The following is a 23263-nucleotide window of genomic DNA, read 5'->3' on the forward strand; positions in this document are numbered from 1 at the left end:
ATGAAATTGTCCCATGAAAAAAAAACTGAAAGTGGAAAATGCATTGGTTTTATGTTCATTTCAAAAAGCTAATGGCGTGAAGGCGTAGGAAAAATTTGAATGTCTCATTGAAATAAGATTGAAAACTAAGGTTTGTATTTGCATTGAAAAGTTGCTATCCTCGATATAAGAGGGCCGTTTGAAAAGTTCTTGCTAAGTCCGAGAGATGGCACTACTGGTGCGTATCGAGGTTATATTTATTTAGAAGTATCTCTTGGAGGAACATACACCAACTTTCAGCCAGATCAGTCTATTTCTTTCTGTTATGCATTTGTTTGAATCGAGGAAGTAATTTCGAAATTTCAAAAAAATGAACAAAAACATTACAGGAGGCTAAAAAGAAGCTTGATAAAAATTATTCAGAATTTGCACCTTCGATTTGAACAGTTTATAGGTGGTTTCAAATTTTTTGGAGTGAGGACAAATGATGCTGTACGTTCTGGACTCCCTGTTGAGGGTACTACTCTAGAAATCATTGATAAAATCCATGATATGGTAATGAATGACAGAAGAGCAAAAGTGTGTGAGACTCCTAGTACTGTGGGCATCTCGAGTTGGAACATTAATTCCATTAACTTTGCAATCACATCTACTGAGGTGTGAGTTTCTACATTTTCGTGATAGAAAAGGAATTTGTTGTGGGCCAATTGTAGGTGGTTTTTTTTTTGTTTTTGTTTTTTTCAGCTTGGTTTTCAAACTATCCAGTAATCCATGAATAATATGCACCTGTAATAGTTTTACCATTTTCCAGAAAGTCTATGAGGATAATTCCTTGCGAATCCAAAAGACAGTTGCCATAATCTTTCCGGCAGATTCATCTATTCAAACGAATACCAAACAGAAAGAAATCGACCAATTTGGCTGAAAGCTGGTGTTTCTTCTTCCAAGAGATACTACTAACTAAACATGACCTCGATACACACCAGTAGTGTTATCTCTTGGAATTTGCAAGGACTTTTGAAACAACCCTTGTATACCAGCAAGTAGAATAAAACGAAACTGTGGATGTTTTTTTTTCATTTTTGTTTCATTTATTTTATTTTGTGATTGAGTGAAACCTCTTTGATCAATGTGATCCCGCATGAGGTGAATATAAAAGGAGAGATTGGTTGAAAAAAAGAGTCATCGTAATTCTGACTCCATTCATTCAAAAGGAGACATAAATAAACACATAATAAGCTGCATTTGTGAGTATTCCATGAGTCTAAAATTCCATTATCGTATCGCATGATAATTGCAGTTACCCTCTTAAAACATCATCTACATTAATAAAACAATGTTTGTCTGTCTTTTGAGGACTCATTTTTAACAACGATCGTGTAAAGCTCAAACTCAGCATGTCACTAAAAAAAAAGGAGGACAAATATAAAATAATGAATTTAACTTTAGATTAGGTTTACCAACGACAGTGTACAAATACTATGTCGTCAACTTCTTTTCATCTACATCCTATGATCAAATTCATACTTTATTGTCTATATTTTTTGACAATACTTATTTTCTACTTTTATAAGTACATTTACAAATCCTATTATGTTTTTCTATTATGCTTAAAATAGTGTAATTGATCATAATTTATTCTCTAGTGGAATAAGTTTTAAATATATATTAACAATAGGTGAAATGGATAGTAATTTATCAATATATAGTTATTTTGATTGAAAAAGAGTTTATTTGACATATACGGACTCATTTTATAAAACAATCATCATTTAATTTTTTGCTGACGGGTGCCCAAATTTTTAGTATCACTCTCCTTGAATAAATTTTGATGTGTCATACAGCTTTCATTACATATTCAATTTAATGCAAACTTTTTGTAATTATCTATTGCAGGGATTCTCAACCTTTTTTATTGATGTACCACTTGTAAAATATTTATATAACCCAAGTACACCCTTACAAAACATTTTTAGCTTCAATGGCAAGGTTGTCCGCAGGATTATATTTTGGAGAGGGGAGGTTTGAAATTTTTTTGAAAATAAATCCAAAAATTTTAAATTTTTGGAAAAAAAATTCTGAATATTACATTTTTTCGACTTTTTTTTCAAAAAGGTATGACTATTCTGAAAAAAAATTAGAAAAATCTATATTTATTATCAAAAAGTTTCTTTTTTGGAAAAATCCCCAGTTGTTCCCAAAAAAATTTAATTTTAAAAATTTTGGAAAAAAAATTTAAATATTAAACTTTTTAGAGAAAAATTTAAAAGTACATTGCTATTTATAGAAAATTAAATTAAATTCCTATTATATTTTTAGGGAAAAAAAATTCAAACATTAAATTTTTTAGTAAAAAATCCTATTTGGGAGCTCCATCCCCTACATCCCACCTCCTGTGGACGCTCCGGAGTTATGAACTACTTTTAAAATATTATTTCAAAATCTGAAGTACCCTAAGGGGTACGCGTACCCCTATATGAGAACCACTGATCTAATGCATTGATTTTGTGATCCATTGTTGCATTATTTAAAATGCAAAATAAATCATAGTAGACGTTTGGGAATTAATAGCGATTTACTTTTTTTATAAATCAAATTGAAAATACACTCATTTGATGCACAAAATATTATGTAGGTAGTAAAAAAAAACTACTCCTTTACTAGCACGTAGACGCTATCTTAAAGATAGCAAATGAAAAATAGCTTATTTATTGATAAAATTTTAAATTGAAACTGTTTACTATAAACTATAATTGTCGTTTCTGTCCATTTTATGTAAATATAATCAAACCTGCACCCTCTTCTCAAACAATATGAAAATACAAGTTGAGAACGTTTTAGAGAAGATCAATTGCAAACAGCAGTGACAAGGGAGGAGGGCGATAAGGAAATAAATAAAAGAGACATTGGCTAGAATCCCCAATATTCCTCCAAGTCCAACAAGGACTTACTATTATAACTCCCCAACATATTTCTCAGGGTTATGCTCCGTCTTTTATGAACACACACGAATGTTTAATTTGGAAAGGAAGTTCCCGACTCAGGAATTAAATAAATATGACAATTGATATGGGAAGGAACCTTCATTCTTCATATTACCCATTCCAAAACAACGGGCCAGTTAAAAAATTCAAAGTATTTACATCACTAATGTGAATCTCCGTTTTTAATGTACACACTCACATGTAGTTACCAGTGAATATGTGGTTTAGTCTCAATATATAAAACGGTTTTTCCCCTGTCTTGATTCATAAGTTGTAGAAATATAAGTTATGTAATGTATTTATCTTCATATGGCGTCATTGTATGTCAATGTTCAACATTTTGAAAAAAAAACATAACATCCTCCACTTCATATAGATAGAGTATCTATCTAAACATGGTCTAGATTTTTTGTTTGGAACCCATATAGGACGAATTTTCTTTGAAATTGGTCCGACCCGAACTTTTTTAGAGGATTGAATTACTTTGGTCCATTACAAATTATTACGGTATGAGATCGATCCACACACTAGTAGTTACTCAATGCTTAGAAGTTCTCTATTCAAGAAGAAAATAATACTGATCGTGGCTCGAGAAAATTTAAAAAAACACATTGTTCAGTTCATTGTTTCATAAGACACACTCTACTACATATGTAGGTGGAGATCTTCTAAATACCGGGTGGTCCATTAAACACTAAATAATTTCAAAAATTAATTCATATTACTAAATATTGAAGCAAAAACAATTAGCTAATAAACAAAATAAAAACTGAATTCTCTAACTTGCGTAGAAGTCGACAAAATGGCACTTGAACGTGATAATCGAATTTCCATTCGCCCAATCCAAATATTTGGGCGTCTCCAGGACCACTGTCAACAAGTCCGAAACGTTGGAGATGAGAAGGGCTTTGTTAAAAAGGCAAAACTGAGTCTAAAGTAGTTAAAGAAAACAGCCAATGCTAATCCCCTCAAGTCCATGAGGGTCCATGCAAAATATATTGGGGTTTCACACCAAACTGTCCAGAGAGCTATAAAAAAAGTTGGTAGAAAGAGACTTGTGAGGGTGTAGAGCCCACTTTTGACACCAACAACGAAGGAAACTTACAAGACTCTTTTGAACTCTTTTTTGACACTTTTCGCTCCTTACAGCAGTGCCCGTCATCAAAACACTAAGCCCTTCAAAGCCACTGTCATTCAGCGATGACACTAAATCTGCAACGAGTGCCAGGCCTTCCACCCCCTCCTAGAAGGCATCATTACCGCTAAGGGCGGCTACATTAATTATTAAAAGAGCTAAAACACATATATTTTCAGTATTAATTTTGATGAAATTCTAATGTTAATTAATTAATTATATCTTGTTAAATTTTAAAATTCAAAGTGTTCAGATTTTAATGGACCATTTGGTATAGATCAATTGTCAGTAATATAAGCTATCGACCAACTACAACCAAATTTAATATAATTTATGTAGCTGGATCATTAAGTTGCTATTGTGATGTTGTTGGATCAGTAAGTTGCTATTGTCATGTTCCTGGATCAAAACGTTGGATTACGTTGAAAATAATTTTATGTTATTTAAAATTTATGTTGAGCTTAGATTATCTATCCAAGGAATAATTTGAAGGAATTGGTAGAACTTGCTCACGCAGATTGGGCTAAGGATCAAGATGAAAGAAAATAAATTTAGAAAGACATAAAATGCGCTGTCAAATTATTGGGAGCCATTGAGCGAATTAATAACTTTTGGAGAATAAAATCCAGAATAAATAGGAAGATGTCTTCAAAGATAAGCTGGCAGGAACCTTTTATTAAAAATCTTCAACTGGACTTTGTGATAGAGATATCAATCAAAAAGAAAATTGAATATTTGGTGAAATTTTTAATGAAAACCTTAACTGGGATGTGACCTACCTCGAGGAATTGGAGATTCAGAGAGCTCTTAAAAGCATAAAAGTACGTGGAAGACTGAGGGATAGTTTTTTAGTTTTATCAGGGGAGTAGGAAGTCAACAGATTCGGAGATTAAAAGTCCTTGAATCTACGAAAACACAAGATATGATATCAATAAACAATAATGGGGAATATTTGGGCAAAAAGGCTTTTGTAAGAGGAATATTGCAAGTCATAAAATTGTAAAAGATTGTACTTCTCCAAGGATTGGTTCATTTATAGAACCATAACAAATAATTTATCCTTTGGAGCATATATAGAAAAACACCGTAGGAAGGACAATGTTTTTTACTGTAAAATTATAAAAGAAACCTCGGAACATTTTTTTCTCAAAATGTAAGCATGCTGAAGAGATAAGAAGCCGAATGTCAGAAAAAAAATTATATTGTAAAATTAAGACAAGCTGAAGTAGAACAAAGTTGTACCTAGGTACACAAAAAATAATAATTCAATCTATTTTTATAATGCTAATGTCAAATGTTTTTCAGTTACGGATAAAAACTGTACAGGCTTCTCGTCCATGAAAAGATTTAACTTTCTAAAAGACATAAATGGAAGGAACTTGTGGATCAATGTTATCAAACGTGCTAATTGGAATTCAACGGAAAGCTCAAGAGTTAGTAAATAATAGTTGATCATATTAATTGAGAATATGAGGGATGTAAAAATTAAATGAATCTGTTGTTCCTTGTTTTAAAAAGATGTCACATAATTTCATATTATAATTTTTTTTACTTAAATTATTCATTTTAACATTATTTTGAGAATAGTTTTTCTGAGGAAGTCTCCAGAAGGACTGTGGCTTTGGTACATAGTGCAATTCCTACTTTATTTGAACATTCTAAGATTAAAAAAATAAAAGCTTTTGTTTAACAGATAATTTTTATTTGGGAATCTATTTCATGTATTCAAACGTTCATTTGCCAAGATAAATTCACCTGTTTGTCTCTCTGCCTACACCTTCTTGTTTCATTGGAAAGAGTTCATGGATGAGTTTTTACTAAGTATTCTTATTCTTATTTAGATAGTAATATCAAAGAAGTTTAGCCATTGAAATCTGTCTCTTTTGTGACTAAGGACTGACTTTCGAAGATAACGAAGAGCTCACATATGTTTGGATCATGATTTTTCAAGAGAATATGAATATAGTATATGAATTATTAGTTGACACTGATGATTAACTCAAATAGAGTTCTTTGAATGCCAATAATTTCAAGGAGCATTGAGGGAAGTGACCAACATTTCTTCTCAAAAAAGTCAAAATACTTTTTTATTTAGGAACGATTATTTTCCAGCTCCTAAATAAAGACAGCGACAGTAGACGGACATCTGTTAAGACTAATTTATCTTTATAAAATTTATAGAAATCTAAATATCTAAATATGTGTATCGGATCCATCTTATCCCTTGTGCGGAAGGATAGATTGATGTAACAAATTATTTTATATTCTTCAAAATTGTCTACTCTCCACGTAGAGTGCTCACCGAATGCGTAGATGAGAAAATGGTTTATTTTTCTTATACTTATGTTGTTGTAACCTTCAAAATTTGTTGCGGTATTATAATTTTAATTCCTCCTTGGACTCAGAGTAGAATTGAGGATTGTCATAGAAGAAATTTTGGCATTGATCATTTTCTTTTCTCCTTCTTCCCTTGTCAGAGCTGATTGGTTATGATTTCAGCCAAAAGCATTTTTCAAATTGTCAGGGCTACCATGTTGATTTTCGGTTTTCTTTTAACATATCCATTATAAAAAGAATTTTCATAACTAACCATAACTATGAGTAGTGATGTAAATCGTGTGTATTTTTCATCTGACCCGTTTGTTTGGAATTGCTAATCTTATGAATGAATTTTCTATTCCTAAACTATTGTCATTATTATTTAACTACTGAGTAGTGAACTTCCTTTCCTGCTACATTCAATAATTGCTATCCCAATAGTTTATTTTTCCTCTAACGGTCTTGCGGACTCCTCATTACGTCCTGTATAGATCTACGAGGGACAATCATTTTTAATCTTTCAGTGAGAATTCCCGTCATTAATAAATAAACTACTATTTAAAAGAGTAATCGGTAATTTTGTACATACCACGGATCTTTTTTCCCTTCTGGTATGAAAGAAATTAAACCTTCCACCATCAAAGGGTTACCATTTTGATTTTCAGTATCTTTTTTTTTTTTTTACATGTCCGAAATATACACAATTTTTATCTCTAACTAAAAGTATTCCTACATTTTTTGACTCTATGACTTGCACTTTCAGCAGAACTTACGCCTTCAAAACAAAAATCAGAAGATGATATTTGATGACGACTATAAGTAATACATGCTGCTCAACTGACTCATACATTTACATAGAGTATTTGATGAATTATACATTAAATATATTTGATGTTAATGTACTTTCTGAAGTGAATCCTAAGATGATGGGCGTTCCCCATTCTTTTCATCCCTGCAGAGCCATTAGCGCATTTTATATATCCTACATAGTATTAAAATAGTTTATATATGTGTATTTGTGTGAAACGGAAACGGATACAGACTTTAAACTGTTCAGAAGTTTGAGTCACGTATGCGATGTGAGATTTAATTCTGATCAGACCATATTCCTGGCCTCTGGAGGGCAAGTTTGATATTTCGCTAATATGTTGATTTTTTTCATACAACAAGATAGGAATTCAAAGGTTTTTTGTAAGGTATGGGTTGTCAATTCGAAACTTTCAGCCAAAAAAAATAAAATCCAAAAGAGAAATAATGGTTCTAACAGAAACAGGGAGAACGGATATTAAATACGAATTAAAAAAGGGAATGAAGAAGAAGAGGATGGAGATAATCTTAGTATGTATCTTCAATCTTCATTTTGGTTGAAGATCAACCATAGCAAGTTAGGAATGACAGTAACAATAAATAAATCACAGGGTCAAACTCTTGAAAAAATTGCTTTATATTAGCCAAAATCAGCATTTTCAGTGTCAAAAGGGGGTGGTACAGGTTTGATTATATTTACATTAAATTGACAGAAACAATAAAAAAATTTGTATACAATATAAATTTACCTATTAAATATTTATAGTTTATGGTATAAATTAGCTAAATATATATATAAATTTTTTTAATCTCTAAGATAGCGTGTTTGCGTTAGTGAATATACGTACGTTTTCCCAAATATTTATCTAGGACTTTTTTAAAACATTTTTATGACCTTTTTTGATAGAAAATCGGGAATTTTTCGTAATGTATTTTGTTTGATGACCTTATTTAGAAAATATTTTTATTGTTGATGACCTTCATAATCTAATTGAGCCCTGTAGGGAATCATTGGAGTAAGCAAAACTTACAATTTTTAAATTTTTTCGTCGTGGAAGGCAGATTTGTTTAGTCCGCGCCGGATTAAAGCCATTCTGATGTTGTAAATACCCTTAATGTCTACAGAACTACCGTCTAGCGTGTCAGAGTTAAGGTCAACAATTGTAAAAACCTCACTGATCGTCATAGAAGTGGAAGGCCGATCAAATTAAAGCATGAAACGGTTATCAAAGCTTTTTTGAAAAATCAAAAGATGACGATAATGGACCTGGCGAAAAAGCGGTCGATGAACCATTCGACGGTGTTCAATGCCGTATAAAAAGCTGGGACAAGCCTTTCCGACATATTGAACGACTCTTGCTCACTCAACAACAACAACAATTACGATTTGATCGGTGCAAAAAGCTTTACAATAACCTGAGGTATCACGGAAACTGAATTTTTTTCTCCGACGAGAAGACATTTTCAGTGGATCCCGTGTACAATAGATGAAATTATCAGGTCATATGTTTTGGAAAAGTCAATCGCAACCTGCGGGAAGTGTTCACCATCAAACATTCGTTACCAGTAATGATGTTCTCCATTGTTTCATCTGAAGGTCACAGAATGAAACCAATTTGGTTGGATTATTTGATGATTATGCAATCAAAAGTGCTTCCACGGTTCGGAAGATCACAAAGCAATCAATGAAAGCCGATTATTCTTTTCAACAGGACGAGACTCCTGCACATACGGCAAAAATTGGGCAGGATTGGATGGCCTATTGATTGCCAACGTGTGGAAAGTGTTCGAGAGTCGCATGGAGCGTGTGATTGAGGCCGTAGGTGCTCAGATTCATGAATAATATTCCTAAATGAGTAATAAACAAGTTATAACCGTATAAAAATTATCTTGAATTTCACTGAAAGCAACTAGGTGTAACTAATTGTTCATCGTTTATTAGATTCCAAGACTTTCTGACAGTTCGGTATATATATAATTTATTATAGCTAAACTGAAGGTCCCGAAGGTTTCATCTACCCGACCTCTTGATTTAGCCAAGAAGCAATCATTTTCCCGTTCAGAATTGCGTCCACTGTCAAGATCTCTTTGTTTGAGATCTATTGTATGCAGAGGTTTTGCTTATTTCTGGGACACTTTTGATCGTACAAAAACGAAACAAACATCAAATTGTAGTTCTTTATCAGTTCTTTGGAATGGCGTCCAGCACAAAATTGTACAACTTTTAGAACTGAGGCTAGACGGCTTCAAAGAGGATTTTAATTTTCCAGTCCTCACCCTGTAGGCTGGCATTACTCCGATGTTGATCCTAAATTCTAGTCCAAGTACAACAAGGACTTACACTTATAATTACCGATAAATCCCTTATTGTAACTCGCCGTTATTCACACACTAGTTATTACTTATTATTTAAATGTTCTTTTTTCAAGAATTAAATAATATTGAAATCAGCTTTTGATAATAAAAAATCCTGTTCAGAATACAAACTAGAATCTTACTTATCCTTCAAATATCAAGAAATATACAATGTTGAATTCTTTATTTTATGTAATAACAGTATGTGGTTTTCCTACGCCATCTTGAATTTTATATAATGTAGTTTTATCTGAAAACAGTTGGAAAAACCATATCCTACGAAAATTAATTATATTTTTGGAAAGCAATTCATCTTTATTTGCTAATCCCACCAGTCAGCAAATAGTGTTGGAAGACTTAATACATGCAATATCAAAGAATATTGCATATTCTCTAATAGTTTTCTTAACAAAATAACACAAATAACTCAATAGTACTTTATACCTAAGCAATAAAATATATTTTTGTAAAATTGTTTGTTGGAGTGAGAGTCGGTGACATTTAAAGTACAGGAAACAGGGCTGGACATTGAACTTACCCACTCAGCTGCCGCCCTGGTTTATTCTGATTGGAAGTGGTGATGAGAAAATATTTTTTAAATCAAATTAGAAGCAGTTTAATAAAGTTTTGATGTAGCTATAATCCTAACTCACTATATGGAATGATTAAAAACTAGGTTTCCCAAAGAATCATCCGAATTTACAGAAAGCTAAAAACTCAAATTTTGAAAATTTTACGCTGAAAAAACTTTACGATTTACAAAACAATTCTATTTTCTAAGGTGTCATCTCTCTAGAAACAATTTTGAAGAGGAAGTAGGTTAATATCGAAAGCCTCAGCTGATTTTTATAGATTGCATAAAATATACATTTTAGAATTAATGCTATTTTCTTCAATATATTTTCTTTCTATTTACTTCTAATCAAAAAAGCTTTAGAAATCTAGTGAATATAGATTTTTAATGAAATCTATGAGGATTTCATTATAAAGGGATAAAATGATACTTACCATAGAAGAAAATACATTAAGAAACTTTCCTTTTGGTCATTATTTATTCAATAATTAGAATTTTATTTGTGATGTCTAAGATTTATGTTAATAAATATTTTCTCCAAAAATACTATTTCAATTCGTGAAGTTTTTTTAAATAAGATTTCATTCAGATATTATGTACATATGAAGGAACTTTATTTGACAAAGTTATAATGAGAATGAATTCATTTCGGACTCTTTAAATTACCAAACTAGAAACCTTTTAATACTTAATTCCTAGATTTCACACAATATTCGACCTAGAATCTGAGTCGAAGAAAATTTAGCCTAATTCTAACTTAAATATGCTTCATTACTAGTTTTGAAATCCTGGAGAGTGTCCTCAATTCCGTAAGATATATTGAAACTGATTCTTTGCGTTGGTCCATATCCAATTTGAATATGCGGCCGTACTTTGACAAAACTTTGAGGTTCCAAGGTTAGGCTTTTTCCACTAGTTTTCAATAAATGCGTAAGAAGCTTGCTCCAGGGACATATTTGCCGACTCCATTCTACTTTGAGGACTCCAGGGGTTTCATATTTTATGCTCATGTGGTTTCAAATAGATATTTGTAATTGATAACCTTGATAGGAAAAGTAATGGAGCCAATCACAGCACCTCAGCCATAGGAGATGAATACGTGCCCAGGATTGAAGGTACTAAAAGGGAACAAAAGGAAAGGCTTCTATCAAAGACTCTCCCACCATATTCAGTAAAGAAGGTATTGTCGACTGTCTCAGCCGAGATATTTATCATTTGGAGACCCTCCATCCACCTTGATGCCCTGTCGAGGACAATCAAGAGGAATTGGAAGCCTATGCCAGGAGGAATTAGTCCAAAGATGTGAACGTTGATTGTACTAAATTGACAAGAGTTTTGCGCAAAAAGAGTTGACCATGTGGATTCAGTATGAATATTGCAGAATCCATGATTTGAAATTTGGCCAAACAAAAGTTTGGTAATTTCGTTGAGAGTTATTTAAAAGCCAGGATGCGACAGTCTATGAGCCACATCGAAATTATCTTGCGAAGGTTCTCCGATGAAATGGCGGTTCTAAAGTTTATTTGATTGTTAAAACCAACTAGTATCAGTTCCAAAATTCCTATCATTTGAAAGACATAGTACGGGAGTCTTTTAATTGTTGATCTTTAATAACTTCGAACAAGAAATGGGAATGCTTCAGGATCTACAGGGGCCTTGATCTTGCAGTAGTACTCAGATATATTAAAAACTCCTCCATTTAGGATTTCTAGAATCCAGCCCCCCTCATTGGCTTATTTGAAAACTTGGAATGCTTCTGTAATAGAGGATACAGCTCAAAGGTATATTGAGATGGATTGGGCACAAATTTAGAATAATACTGTATCATTAGTGTCCTTTTCTAGCAATCGTGGAAAAGGCTACTACAAAGTTTACTTATATTTTTTAGTTTGGATTAATATAAGATCAATATTTGATAAGCATTCCTTCTCAGGATACAATTTAGTGGGAGTCAAATGAGAACACCGCTGTGTTCAATGGGATAACTATTAGGCCTACCTTAAGTTGTTGTTTTGGAGTTTTAGGTTGATAATAAGAATCACGTAGTACGTTTGCACACTGCCTTATTTATTACTTAGTTCTTCGGAGATAATCTGGCGATTCATTCCCCTACATACATCATAACATATATTTATAGACGTTTGGGGTCTAATGCTAGTTGTTCTAGAACTCTCCAATTCACCTCATCACATGCTCCCAGCATGTGATGATTGGCCTTGGTGATTACTCATCATACGCGTATCATATCCAGACACACAACTCAGCAATAAACCTCTCAACACATCATTTATCACCACACATAATATTAAAATAACAATAACTCATGATAGCTTAAATCTGATAAATATATATATACAATAACAACTATCATTCACATCATCATACATAATACATCCAGTTGGTGATACTACAGATGCTCCCTCCTTGAGGAAAAGACGACCTCGTCTTTCTTTCCCGATATACGGCCCTTCAGGATTTAACTCACTCCTGTACAGCTCTTCTAGCTCGTACCTTACAGAGCAAACGTCACAAAGAATCCTGAAAATATAATGATTAATAAAGTTTCAATAACCACTATACCGTATATCCAAAAACGATTCTCTTCAACCCTGGCAGTTCTTGCCATTATCCTCAACTTGTCTATAGATATTGCTTTCTGAGGTTCCGTCAATAATTCTAGCTTGTCCTTGAGGCTTGATTGTCCATTACCATAAACCCAGCTTTCATGGAGGTTTAAATCCGCAATAACATCTTCCACCTCATCCAGAATCATCATTTCCACGACCCTCACCTTGATCTTACTTGTCACTGGTCTTTCTCCAATCAAGTAATCACCAATCCTCACATTGCAATCATTCCGCAATGTGATCATCCATTGTCCGGACCCAAGTGCTTCTCGACGTTTTGTTGTCCTACCAGAACCACTTGTACATGACGCTTTGATCCTTTGTGTCTTCTGCACATCCACGAATATTTTTCCATCGTTGATTTGCGACACAAACACGTCATCCGATTTATGTAACATTATGTCACATAATCCCTTAGCCAATTTAAAGTTACCATGAATCAATGCAGGCAAACAACCATTTTGTCCAATTCTGAACAACCTTAAATGTGGACACAGACGAATATCTTCAATATGAATACAATCCACTAATTCATCTGTTTCAATTTCCTTATAAATACCCTTTATGTCATCAATCACTAAATATTTTCCTATTGGTGATCGATATGACATCCGAACTCCTTCTTCTATTGTCATCGGGAGTTCCCTATACTTATATAACTCGTATAGATTATCTTTGTAATATAAGGGTAATCGAACCGCCACATCTAATCCGTTTGCCGTTCTTTCCAGTTGCACAGGCAGAGAGTAAAAATTCCCAATACTCTCACTTTCAACTGGACTGATTGATCCATCATGATTCCTTTCTTTTACCATATCCAAGATCTTCCCCACATCATTGATTGATAACAAGTCTGGTGTTAATCTCCCGGTCATACCAGCCTGTATTCCCCTGATCCATTTGTTGATCTGTTCTGAGATTGTTGTCAACACCATTATCATTGTTTCAACCCTTTCTACTTCTTGTAGCTGATTGTGAAGCATCATTGTGACATTCTTAAGGATATCATACTTTGTGGCTAAGTTTCTTATTGCTCCACGGATTGCCCTTAGTTCTTCTTCTTGCTGTGCCAAGGTATCCAATATCTCTGATTCATACCTTGAGTGATCATCACTTGAGAAGAACTTTGTGAACAACCCCTTAAGCATCCAGCCTCCCAATACTCCGAGGCCCACTATCACTTGCCTTTTCGTTTTTCCGTCATTCTTATACCCACATAACATCATTACTTCATTCATGTGTGTGCGGATATATTCTATTCTTTGTTGTAGAGCATTCGTCAATGACTTGGGAATACGCACAATGTTCATATACTTAATTGTAGCATGCATACTCCCCAGGACGTTTTCAATTCTTCTGTTGATTTTAACCATTGGTAATTCCGTCCTGACCTCTATCAATTGTACTGAAGTTCCCACTCTACCCATTTCCTCGAATAGAATTGACGAGTTCTTCCTTTCCATTAATTTCACTTTCTGAATTAACTTGAAGAACTTCAAACACAAAAGTAAGTGATAATAATAAAATAAGTAACTTCATATTTAATTATATTTAATTCTTTTCTTTTTTAAAGTTCAAATCACAATTAAATATTTATTACTTATTCCTTTTTAAGGAAAACTATTTTCCTCGCCCTCTTTCTCCTGTGGAACATCTGTAGAAGATATATTAATTGTATCTTCTAGTTCTCTTTCAGTCTGTTCCTCTTCTTCACTAGTACAGCTCAGCTCTCTTCTTCACTTGACTCTATACGCGATTCCTTTTTACCTTGTGCGTGGGGGCTGACTGGTTTCCTTTTATATGACTTAGGGCGTGTTTTCCCATCTAGCAACGCAGCTAGTTCATCAAAGGCGGCACTTAATAATTTCTTTGACTTCTGTTTATATTCAGGCGTTGCTTTTCGTTTTTATTCTTCTTCTCAACAGATCCTTGCATCTTATTGGGCGATTCTTCCATATTCTTTACTTCTTTTCTTATTTCTTCCGCTCCTGCTTCACTCATATATGCCTCCTCGAGTTCATCCATATTACCATTTTCATTTTTATCCTCTTGTTTTCCATTCTCCTCCTCATCATCCCTTTTTTTGGAAGATCTTCTATATCTTTATTACTTACGGATGTAGAAATCTTAGGAATTGTTTGAATTTCAGGAGAATCAGGATATGAAAATTGAATTACTCGATCTAAATTATTACTTTCGTTCTCTTCCGTTAGTCTAGAGTCTGAAGGTCTATTTCTTTCTGTTCTATAGAGAGGTGTATTAAAGGGAATCAATTCTTTAGAAATATCTTTTCCCGATATTACCCGTAGTCTGTCCTTAGCTACTTTTTTAGGACCCTTGTTTGTTCTAATCTCAACCATTCTGTCGTTTATTACCTTTAGAACCTTAAATGGTCCGTTTTGATAAGTAGCATTTACGATTCTTGTCAGTTTGTGGTGCCCACAAAAACACCTCATCGTCAACATTAATTACCTGTTGGACTACTTTTTTTTTAATAAGCCTCTCTATTCTTTAAATGACTTTCAAATTGTTGGACTCTAACTTTTTCTAACGCATCAGTAACTGTATTTACCAGTTCATTAACTGATGTAGGAGCATTTTGCATATTTGAATCTAATTGAACTGCAGGAACCACTGGATGTGCTCCAGTTACTAAGAAAAATGGAGAATACCCTAACCTCGGTACAATTAGGAACCTTATTTGAGCCAAGGCTCCCCCTAGGCATTTATGCCATTTATTATCAGGGATATTTTCTTGGACCATTAATGTTCTAATAGCTTGTCCAATATCCCTATTTAATCTTTCAACCGGGTTAGTATGAGGTTGATAAGCTTGAGTTTCTGCTTTAATGACTCCTAACTCATCGCACACCTGTCGCATTAATTTAGAAATAAATTGTGAACCCCTGTCTGTTACTAATTTCATACCCGTTCCATACCTTGGGAAGAATTCAGTTAATAATATCTTACAAATATTTTCAACTGTAGGTTCCTTCAAAGGGAACGCTTCTGGAAATTTAGTACATGCATCAGTGATTGTCATTAAATACTTAGGATCACTGGCATAACCGTTGTACATCGGACCCATCAAATCCATGTAAAATACAAGGAATCTTTCATTGATGGCTGTAGAAGTTTGTCCCATTTTTTCCAATGGTCTTTGTCTCCTTTCCTTTGCACAAACACAGACTTCGCAACCTTTTATTTCATCCTCAATATTTCTATCCATATTTGTCCAATAGAAATATTGTTTAGCTAATAATTTTGACTTTGTCATTCCAGGATGCGCTGATAAAGGATGTACATGTACAGTCGCAATAACTGTACGTATATCTTTTTCCGGTACACAAATTCTCATATTTCCATTTTCCTTATCCTTCATATACAATTTACCATCAATTAAATGTAATTGATTATATATTCTAAGATAAGCTTTAATTTCCCGCGACAATAATTTATTACCTTGTGCTTTAATTTCCTCAACCGTTTTGTTTTTCATTAACAAACCCTTAATATATTTCATGCAAGTATCATCACTTTGTGACTTATAAAAATCTAGTTTTATAAATTTATCTGTTGAGATATCATCAATTTCGTTTTCATTGATTTCTTTTCCCTTATCTTGTACCTCAATCATCTCTTGCTCTATTACCTTGATCCTTTCTTGTTCTTGATCAAGTTATTTTTCCTGCGTCGAGTTGTTACCGCAGCAACATTTGCAATGGGTTTGCCTATAGCTTTCATTAGTTTGAAATCATATTCATTGGGCTTTTTACTTTCTTCCGTTACACCTTCTTCATGGTCGGGTCTTCTACTCAAAGAATCAGCATTCTGATTTCTTTTTCCAGGCTTATACTTAATTTCGAATTCATATTCCATAAGCCTCTCCTTCCATCTGTGTAACATTCCAGTAAGCGCAACTGATTTCATGAACCATTGTAAAGGTTGATGATCAGTCCTGATTTCAAACTTTCTTCCCATTATAAAATACTTAAAATGTTCTACAAACTCGACTACAGCTAGCAATTCCTTCTGCGTTGCAGAATAATTTCTTTGTGATTGATTAAGGGACTTGCTACCGTACGCAATCGGATGTTCTTTACCATCATCCCCTATTTGCGTTAACACGGCGCCAATGGCAAAATTTGAAGCATCTGTTTCTACAATAAATTCTTTTGAAAAGTCTGGGGTATTTAATAATGGTTTTACCTGCAACCTTTTCTTTAATTCATTAAATGCTTCATCTTGGCTCTTAGCCCACTGCCATTCTACATCTTTGCGGAGAAGTTTTGCAATTGGTTCAGCTATTTTAGCATATGATGCTATAAATTTACGATAATAAGAGGTCTTGCCCAAGAAGGTTTGGAGATCCCTCTTGTTAGCAGGAATAGGCCAATGCTGAACAGCTTCTACTAGTCTATCAGCCGGAGCAACATGTCCTCCCCTATCTCGTGCCCTAACCAATTCGTCATAGGCGTAAACAAATCTGTTTTCGTAGCCTTTACCCTGAGATTAGCCTTCTCAGTCCTGAGCATAAATTCAGCAAATCTACATAGTGTTTGCATGAACGTACATCCTAAGATGAGATTGTCATCAAAGAATCCGAGGAGTCCTCGCCGGTCTAGTTGTGGACCATAAACTTGACGCATTAATCGTGCATATGTCCCGCACGCATTCTTGGGTCCAAAAGGCATCCGAAGGAATTTATAAGTCCCAAATGGGGAAACAATTGTTAACTTGTTCTGATCCTCTTCTTTCACAGGTACTGCAAAGTATGCCCCAGCCATATCCACTGAAACGAAGTACTTTGCCTTTCCAATTTGTGGATCTGTTAACAATTCCATGGAATGAGCTATAGGATATGCATCCGATTTAGTTATACTATTCAAATCCCTATAATCCGTAGCAAATCTCTTGTTCCATCTTTCTTTTTTACTGGAACTAACGCTGATCCCCATTCACTTATGGTCGGTTCAATTATTCCTTCCTCAATCCATTGTTGAAGTTGTCCTTTAAAACTTTCTTTCACAGCTGGATTCATAGGTCTAACCTTTGCCTTCACCGGTTCATTTTCACTAGTATCCACCACAACTTTAATATTTCCGTGCGGCCTACATTGGAGGAGTCTTTTGATAATATACCATAAAATCTATATAATAACTCTTCTACTAGTGCCCGTTCATTACCGCTCAGATAATCATTCTTTCGAACTCTCCCCCCAAACATAATATTAATTTCATTTTTTTAATTTTCTCCGCCTCACTAGCTACTCTTTTAATAGGTTTTCCAATATATTGAAACAATTTATCTAGTACTAGTGAATAATTAATATTAGGGTCTAATTTTTCAAGTTCTTCAGATGGAGGGCAGATTTTCTCCATCTCCATTGAAGCTAACAAATTTTCATGAGTTGGCGTGTAACGCTTCAATCGTCGGATAGTTCCTATTTTTCTTCCTGGAGCTATCCGCCGGGGTTCTTCTTCAACAGTCGAAATGACTAATTTTACTCGACTATCGCCCCGCCTCGTCATCCTCACTTCTGTTAATTGTGACTCAAGATTTATTTTCCAATCTTCTTCAGTTGCTGTAAACCATACAATATTTGATGTGCCGTCATCAGTTACCTTGTACCCTTTGGCTGTAGCCTCAATTATTACCGTCTTCTCTACGGGAATTACCGTCTTCTCAGTAATAATTACCTCAGCAACTTCTTCACAGTCAATTAACATTAAAGTGGAGACAAGTTCCATTGCCTCGTCAGAACCCAGATATTCTGTTAACCGAATTTCTGTCCCGCTAGTCCCAACCCCAGCAATGATATCCTCACCTAATTCTAATGATATGGACAGCTGTCTCATAGTTTTCAGTGATAGTATAAATGGCACCCCTAGCCCACGAACTACTAGGGGTTTATCTTCCATGGTTCTTCTAAATTTTCCACCATGATTACAACCGGTTCAGTAGGAATACCAATAATATCTAACCTATTATCCCCTACTGAACCCACTACAATGTCCGCCTTTTTCAGGTCCTTGCAAGTATTTGACCTCCTCCATAATGCCTCGTCAATAAGATCGAGTGCCCGGTTTCCAGTGTCTGCTAATCCCTGAAACCGCATACCACCCAACTTGGCCCAGAACCAAATTGGCTGACTACCTGGCAGATTTAAGCTTGCTAAACTCGATTCAGCAAATTTGCTCATTGTAGTTTCTTCCCCAAAGTCTTTTGGATGCGTCAGATCCCCTTTGGTATTTGTGCTGTCCGCGATGGCGTCGCTTTGGGAAATAATACCTAAGGGGGGTTCTTCCCCCTTAGGAGTTTCCCGGCTTATTTTTAGCCAAGGGGCAATTTCTTTTAATATGCCCCTCCTTTTGACAGATAAAACACTTTGGTTTCTGTTTAAACCTCGGTGCCGCAGTAGCGCCCTGTCTTTCTTCTTCCTCCCTTTTATACTTCTTTACTATGAAGCAATCCTTCATTTTGTGACGACCCTGAGGGTGGATCAAGCAATGGTCTCCTTGCGTGGGAAGACTTATTGCATCTACCTCCATGGGTTCAACCATGGCGTAATGGGGCTTTGGGGCATTTACATTGGGTGCTTTACTTGGCACAGCTCGTCCCCAATCCCTCTTATATACCTTTTGGTCGACATAATCGACCTGATCCGCCCTCTCATAGTGCTCTACATGTCGAAGCACTTCTTCTGCCGTCATCTCAGGATGGTCATAATTTATTTTCCTAGTAGCTTTTGCAATTACCCTATTTAACAGGCCCTGCAAAAACTGCTTCTTAATCTCAATCTCATTTGAAGGCCGCCATCGCCTCTTCTTTCCCCCAACACTATTAATGGCGGTGTCTAACCGCTCCATTAAATGTGTTCCGCCCTTGACTATCTCCAGGGGGACCCCTAAACTCTCGTCAAAGGTAAAATATGTGTCCATGACTATGTGCCGGACTGTCTGTTCCACGGGACCACACATGGCCTCCGCCGCCCATTTACACATGAGAATCTCATCCACCCCTGTATCTTTCAGCTGGGACAAAGCACCGATTTTCCAGTAATGGAAGTCAGTACTACCATCATACGCCTTCAGGGGGTTCTTTTGGTTCCCCTGAAATTGTTTTGATGCTTTATTGACCTGTTGGCCAATATACAATTTTAGCTGCTCCCTGGTTAAGGTCTGTGACCTCGATGGATTGAGATTGTCGCCTGATGTCTGCATTTTCTGTCCTTTAAATTGTTAAAACTAATAGGTCAGTAATTTTATAAAAACTTAATTTGGCAAGACAGCGATTTACTATTTATCCTGACCTCAAAGCGTAATCAAAACTTATTTCAGAATCAAAACGCGAATCAAATGGGCGTATCACTATTCGTCTCACCCCAGCTTAGTCTAAAGAAATATATATAGATACATGAGTTTAATAATTATCTTTACTCCCTTGTGTTCTTCTACTTTTACTTTCCTTATATTATATTTAAATCTTTGCATTTATGCATTTAGGCAGTTTTATTCCCGTCTTAATAATATAACCTTCAATTTGATTACTCATCTCCAAATATATATCTGCTATAGATGCCCACACGGAGTGAACATGTATGTCAGATTATATTCTTCGATCCCACATACATAAATATATACATGTAAAATTGAATACATAAACACAAAATAATTATACAAAAAAGATAACATATATAAATTTGTCTATATACTCCCACTCATCCCATTCCCCTTAAGTCACATGATAATTCAATAATTTTTAACCGACATTAAATTATATCATTGACTTAAATTTATTTTTTTTTTTGGGTTACTAATTACATATTTCTTTAAGAAATCTACAGTCAGATCTAATAACTACCCTCCGTAAATTTACTGCACTAAACTGTAGGGTGGACAGTGATTTTGCGCATTGATTCTACTTTAAAGGAATACTGAGAAACTTTTCCTGCCCTGTCCTCTACCGCATTAAGATTACGTCACTACCGTTCTCCTCGGGAGGCTTTTCAAATATTAGGTCCTATACCGTACTTACATCTTGAGAGATGTTTACAAAATCTACTTTTACATTACTTTACATTTGCGATTTTCGGCCGATAACAAAAATAAACTAAAGCAAGAGCAAAAGTTGCTCAAGACTGACAGCATCCTACCGACTGCGCCAATTTGTAGTGTCCTTTTCTAGCAATCGTGGAAAAGGCTACTACAAAGTTTACTTATATTTTTTAGTTTGGATTAATATAAGATCAATATTTGATAAGCATTCCTTCTCAGGATACAATTTAGTGGGAGTCAAATGAGAACACCGCTGTGTTCAATGGGATAACTATTAGGCCTACCTTAAGTTGTTGTTTTGGAGTTTAGGGTTGATAATAAGAATCACGTAGTACGTTTGCACACTGCCTTATTTATTACTTAGTTCTTCGGAGATAATCTGGCGATTAATTCCCTACATACATCATAACATATATTTATAGACGTTTGGGGTCTAATGCTAGTTGTTCTAGAACTCTCCAATTCACCTCATCACATGCTCCCAGCATGTGATGATTGGCCTTGGTGATTACTCATCATACGCGTATCATATCCAGACACACAACTCAGCAATAAACCTCTCAACACATCATTTATCATCAAACATAATATCAAAATAACAATAACTCATGATAGCTTAAATCTGATAAATATATATATACAATAACAACTATCATTCAAATCATCATACATAATACATCCAGTTTCCTAGTCTCTGGATTTTGTCAAGTAGAGTTTGTTGCCCTGACGTAATATTGTGTGCCCAAATGAGAGCTCCATATGTTAAGGAAGATTTGACCACACTAAGGTAAGCCCAGAGTTCTTGGCATGGGCCAAGGTCCCAGGTTTGTCCAATAAGTCCCTTCATTGCATAAAGAAGCTTCTTGCCTTTGAACGATTTTGCTCTTTATGAGTGTGAAATCTAAGTTTTGAGTCCAATATAACCAGAAGATATTTCATCTCTTGAAAATATTGTATTTGTTGGCCAAGGTGAAAGTGAATGGTTCGTTTTACGAGTGGAAACTGTGGCCACTGTCATGGAGAGGTTAAAAGTTAGACCATGGGCATGAACCCATTGATTAACAGTTAAGAAAGCTTGGTTCATAGTATGAACCATACTAACAACATCAAGTGCAACAACGATTAGGAGGACATCATCTGACACCCTGACCTTAGCATCTTTGAACTTGACTCAGATATAATTAATAATGATATTCCAGATATTAGGGGACAGCATTTCCCCCTTTAGTATCCCCCTGGTTGGGCGAACTTTCTATGTAGTTCCTCGAAGAGTGGGGCTTACAATTCTTCATTTCAGGATATTATTGTAGCAAAAGCAGATAGGGAGATCCCCAACTTGATCTTGGAGTCCTGTGAAAGCTGCAGCAAAGGAAATGTTCTCAGAGGCTCAACAACAGTCAAGACTGACAGCAAGAGCATATTTCTTGCTGTAAATAGCCTCTTCAAGGAGGTTGGTTCCTTGAGCAAAAGGTAAGTCTGTAGATCGATTAACTATAAAAGCCTTTTGTGGATACAGAGGCAGTTGTTCTTGAAGATGCCATTGAAGAATCCGTTCAAGTGTTTTAAGAACAAAAATAACTTTAGGGCGAAAATACTTTGGATCTCTTGACGATTTTTTTCAAACTTGTTTGGGCACGAAGTTTGCTTTCATCTCTTGGCAAACAAAAGGAATCTCATTCAATCATAAAGAGCGTACAAAGAGAAGGCAAAGATACTCCAGCATTTTATTTGGAAGAAATTTTAGTAAACAAGGAGAAATTCCATCAGGACCCGCTAACTTAAAGCTTTGAAAGGAGTTCTCAGATGTTTTTAGGCTTTCCAACGTGATAACACCATCCAAATCATCACTCTCCTAAAGCGAATCACTGAGAATGCATTCACATTAACATAACAAAGAAGTCCTAGAGTGACAGTTATTTTTAGATACCCTAATATTGTCATATCGAGTACAATACTCACCCCAGGTAAGAACTTTGAATTTTTCAAAAGATTATTATACTCCCTGGTTTTCTTCGTTATAGCATTCCGGAGGCACTGACCACCTTTGCCTCTGCGAACACGCCGTAATACGTTGTGTACATGGGTTTTCAGTTTCTACTTTTCGATTTAAAATCGTCTCGAAGTCAACGAATCCAAACGGATAAGTTTGCCCTTTTTTCTAAAATATGGTACAGATTTATAAATAATTGTCAAGCCTGTTATCGTCCCGGAGAGGATATCACTGTCGATGAACAACTATTTGCCACTTCAAGTAGATGTCCATTTACCCAATACATGGCAAATGAACTAGATAAATTTGGTATTAAATTTTGGCTTGCTGTTGACTCAAAATCCCATTATCTTCTCAATAGATTGTTATATTTGGGACAAAATATTCATTGGCCCCAGAATAAAAGTTTGCAGGAGTATGTTGTTATAAAAATCTC

The 23263-nt window shown here is 34.9% G+C and overlaps 1 protein-coding gene across 2 annotated transcripts; it reads right to left on the reverse strand.

Annotated features, from left to right (window-relative positions):
- Positions 1-12199: 12199 nt before the first annotated feature.
- Positions 12200-21499, reverse strand: LOC121128865 (uncharacterized). 2 transcript variants are annotated; one of them, XM_071893286.1, is made up of 2 exons: positions 21122-21499; positions 12200-14273 (listed from the first exon to the last, which is right to left on the reverse strand). In XM_071893286.1, the coding sequence occupies exon 2, from the start codon at positions 14241-14243 to the stop codon at positions 12666-12668; it is 1578 nt and encodes a 525-aa protein (XP_071749387.1). In that variant the 5' UTR covers positions 14244-14273; positions 21122-21499; the 3' UTR covers positions 12200-12665. The 2 variants fall into 2 exon arrangements, with proteins under 2 accessions (XP_071749387.1, XP_040580396.1); XM_040724462.2 differs by lacking the exon at positions 21122-21499 and adding an exon at positions 14381-14496.
- Positions 21500-23263: the final 1764 nt, after the last annotated feature.

This window comes from Lepeophtheirus salmonis, chromosome 14 (assembly GCF_016086655.4).
Source record: "Lepeophtheirus salmonis chromosome 14, UVic_Lsal_1.4, whole genome shotgun sequence".
NCBI lineage: Eukaryota > Metazoa > Arthropoda > Copepoda > Siphonostomatoida > Caligidae > Lepeophtheirus > Lepeophtheirus salmonis.